At 39.2% G+C, this 3,745-nt stretch overlaps 1 protein-coding gene across 1 annotated transcript in view; it reads left to right on the top strand.

The window, feature by feature from the left end:
- Nucleotides 1-224: 224 nt before the first annotated feature.
- LOC119833295 (palmitoyltransferase Hip14) overlaps nt 225-3,745 on the top strand; it is a 7,316-nt gene continuing 3,795 nt past the window's right edge. The window contains exons 1-5 of the mRNA XM_038357278.1: nt 225-601; nt 1,744-2,179; nt 2,268-2,429; nt 2,517-2,717; nt 2,821-2,982. Of these exons, the coding sequence (XP_038213206.1) occupies nt 351-601; nt 1,744-2,179; nt 2,268-2,429; nt 2,517-2,717; nt 2,821-2,982 (1,212 nt within the window). The 5' untranslated portion in view covers nt 225-350. The remainder of the gene's footprint in view (nt 602-1,743; nt 2,180-2,267; nt 2,430-2,516; nt 2,718-2,820; nt 2,983-3,745) is intronic.

Here is a 3,745-nt window from a genome sequence, read left to right as displayed (position 1 = left end):
CGACAAGGCATGCAAAAATGTCCCTAACCATATTGAACATATGAAAGCGATAAGCTACTGACGCGTCACGATACATCACGACACATAAATATATTTCCACCTTTACTTTAATTTATATTTATTCTTTTATAAAGTCTGTGTAATGTTTGATTTTTTACCTTTTCGAGAAACTTTATTATCTCTGATGCGATACGGTAAATGTCAGAATTAATTTGACAGTCAATATTATTGCCATTAAAAAAAAACCACTATCAATAACTTGGTAATTTGCGTAGTTTAAGTACAAAAGTATTTCAAATCATTATGAGTTGTGATAATGAGTAGACAAAGTTATAAATAATCGTGAGGAAATGTATGACAGTACCTGTGGTGCGGCTGCGACCGTACAATGTGGAACGGCACAGCATGAGTGCGATGGACCCTTGTCACGCGAACCTCCACCGGCACCACTGGAGCGAGATTATAGTGGTTTTGATATTGTTAAGGCTACTCAATACGGTGCTTTCAATAGGGTCAAGGAACTGGTGGAGGCTGGCTGGGATGTTAATCAGCCTGACCATGAGACCGTCACTCTACTGCACTGGGCAGCTATTAACAACAGGTGCACATTCGACAATAATAATATCCATAATATTACAAATATATATTAGAATAGAGTAGAAAAACTTTTATTTCAAGAAACAAGGTACACAAAAGTAGTATAAATAAAGATAATCAAAAATTCAAGAACCAAAAGAGGGTGTGATTGCAACTACCAGATTAAATATTTAAGTAAATGAAGGTAAATGTTAGATCTACTCTGCTAAAGATAGTCGTTTAAATTAGCCTTCAAATACTTATACATACTTTTATGTTAATTTTGATTGCTCTTGATGCAGAGGCGGTGGTGGAAGCATTTCAGAATTTTCTATTTATCTTAATACAAAATTCTAAAAGTAATTTTTTTAATAATCCATAGAGAAATGTGAATCTTTTATATGTAGAAAACATACACATAAATTTTTTTTATATCAATATAATGTGTATAATATGTATTGATGTAAGTACATAGCTAATACATTGATATTTTACAATAAAAAAAAAATTGCATAACTTTTATACAATATGATTTGCACCTATAGGATATATAATGAAACAGTACTGTCTACTTTATATCAAGGGACCGCTGAATACCAGTGTTGTGTATTTAGTAGCCCTTTCTTTAGTGTAACTATAAACCGAGTCAACCTCTTTTGTAAGTAGCTAATGCGCTGCACAGTATTCTGTTTATTTTTTTTATATGTTAATTTTACTTTATTTAAATATGTTGCAAATTAGTCCATGGATGTTACATAGCATTTCCGGTAATGGTAGCTGCATCAAAGCATATTATCAACTTACATTATACATTATGTAAGTAGAATATAAGAATGGATGAAAGCAACTTAAATGTCTAATAATTTACAAAAATCAATTAATGTGTTTGAAAAAGTTTATGTAGTGATGTTAAAAAACATGAATTATAGCAATTGCATAGACAATGAAATAGACTTACTCTTAAAAATATATCCAGTAGAAGGAATGACCAACATAAGTACCTATATTACATTGCATTTATAATAAAGTGGCCTTCATTTGTTACATGTTTGAGTGTAGCAATAGCATCCTGAATCAGATTTATTGTTAAGTATAATACATTTTTTAGCTTTATTTCATCATAATTCTTGCAGTTAATAAGATAAATTTATTACAAAACCGTTTTAGACGGGAAATCATCGAGTATCTGCTGTCAAAAAATGCAAAGGTAGATGCTATCGGGGGCGAGCTACAGTCGACGCCGCTGCACTGGGCCACGCGGCAGGGACACCTGGAGGCCACGGTGCTGCTCGTGCGCGCCGGCGCCAACCCGGCGCTGCGCGACGCCGAAGGCTGCGCGTGCCTGCACCTGGCGGCGCAGTTCGGGCACACGGCCGTGGTGGCGTACCTCGTGGCGCGCGGCGTGCCGCCCGACGCCCCCGACGCGGGCGGCATGACGCCGCTCATGTGGGCCGCGTGGAAGGTCACCGCCGTGGACCCCACGCGCCTGCTGCTGTCGCTCGGCGCCTCCACGGGCCCGCAGGACCGCTCGCACGGCAATACGGCGCTGCACTGGGCTATCCTCGCCCGCAACAGCACCGCCATCTGTACTTTGATTCTCTATGTGAGATCCTTTCTATAACTTGATAAAAATAAATTAATAAATTAAGTTTTGTTTAATTCACTTTTGCTGTTATATTTTCTAATTTCAGGGTAATGCCAGTTTAGATGTTCCAAATCACCGTGGAGTCACTCCTCTGACAATGTTACAGAACAATCCTAATGCAATATGGATTGGTAGTAAAGTCGCCGAGAAAGTTAAAGAGTTGTCTACCTCAAGAAGTAACTGCTTTCGTAGAATAACATATGATAGAGTAAGTATAATGGTATAAATTAGTTCAGTGAAAAGTGAGTTGTAGTCCCAATTTAAATTATTGATCAATATTAAATTTTGCTTACAGAAATTTAGATGGTGGTGTGTAGTCATCATACCTTTCCTCGCATTTTATATAACTGGAATGGTGGTCGAACTGGACGCGCCGCAGCTCCTGAAAGTTCTAATACTGATCTGTTTCTATGCCCTGTTACATTTTGTATCGAATTTCTTATTTGATGATGAACTGAAGAATATATTTCCCCTCAGTATTTATTTGGCAACAAAGGTAGGTAAGGGGCGCCCGTGGGGGAGAGGAGGTCGACCGGCCGATGAGCCCCCTGCTCATCGGCCGGTCGAGCAGGCATGTACATGGCGTGTGGTGTCCACAGATGTGGTTCTACATCACGTGGGTGGTGGTGATCGCGCCGACCGTGAGCGCGGGCGCCACGCTGGGCTTCCTGCTGAGCTCGCTGCTGCTGTGGCACACCTTCCTGCGCTCCTGGCGCGCCGACCCCGGCGTCATCACCGCCACGCGCCAGGAGAAGATGCAGGTCAGGCCGCTGCTACACGCCGCTCATTTGACATTTCAGTGAACTGAGCATATTAATTCCCAACATGAAAAAAATAAATAAATAAGAGTGGGTTTTGTGCGCCTACATTTGAGTTCTATAGCTTCTGATATTTTCTAGCAAAACTGAAGGAAACATGTGACAATTTTTTCTAGTTAAAAGTAGAACTATGCTGTGTATAATTTGATTGTGTGTCTATTAAAAGTGTAAATAATGTTGATGAGGATGAATAAATGATTAGGATTTTGTTTAACTAAACTGCATTCTAATAGAAATAGCTTTTATTTCTGATATGCTAGAAAATAATATGCTAAGTTCGCTAACATGATTTTTACCCACTTATGGTATAAATTGTTTATAATAAAGTAAAAGAATGTTTTTAATGTTTTTCACATTAAATATCAATATCGTTAATGAACCGTTTTAAAATAGTTACTAAAAAGTTGATGATCTTTTTTTCCAAATTGCCGAACATTTGGAGAGGCGTAAGGTCGACCGCAGATCTTACGCCTTTACAAATGGATACTGTATATTGGAATGGGATTAATTGACGAGAGGAATGAAGGAGGGGACTAGGAAGGGTAAGGAAAACGATATGGTCCTCCGGCTCCCCCACTCACCGAACTTTCCCGTGCCAAAGCGTGCTCGATTCCCAACTATCTGACTACTGTGTGGCTGTGTGTGCGATTAGCGAACTTCTCGTTTTTTTGTAATTTTGAATGTGACTAACGGTGACCGGTAATAG

The sequence above is a fragment of the Zerene cesonia genome, chromosome 17 (assembly GCF_012273895.1).
Source record: "Zerene cesonia ecotype Mississippi chromosome 17, Zerene_cesonia_1.1, whole genome shotgun sequence".
Lineage (NCBI taxonomy): Eukaryota > Metazoa > Arthropoda > Insecta > Lepidoptera > Pieridae > Zerene > Zerene cesonia.
Note: the sequence above shows the minus strand (reverse complement) of the source record. Positions and strands in the feature narration are given on the sequence as shown.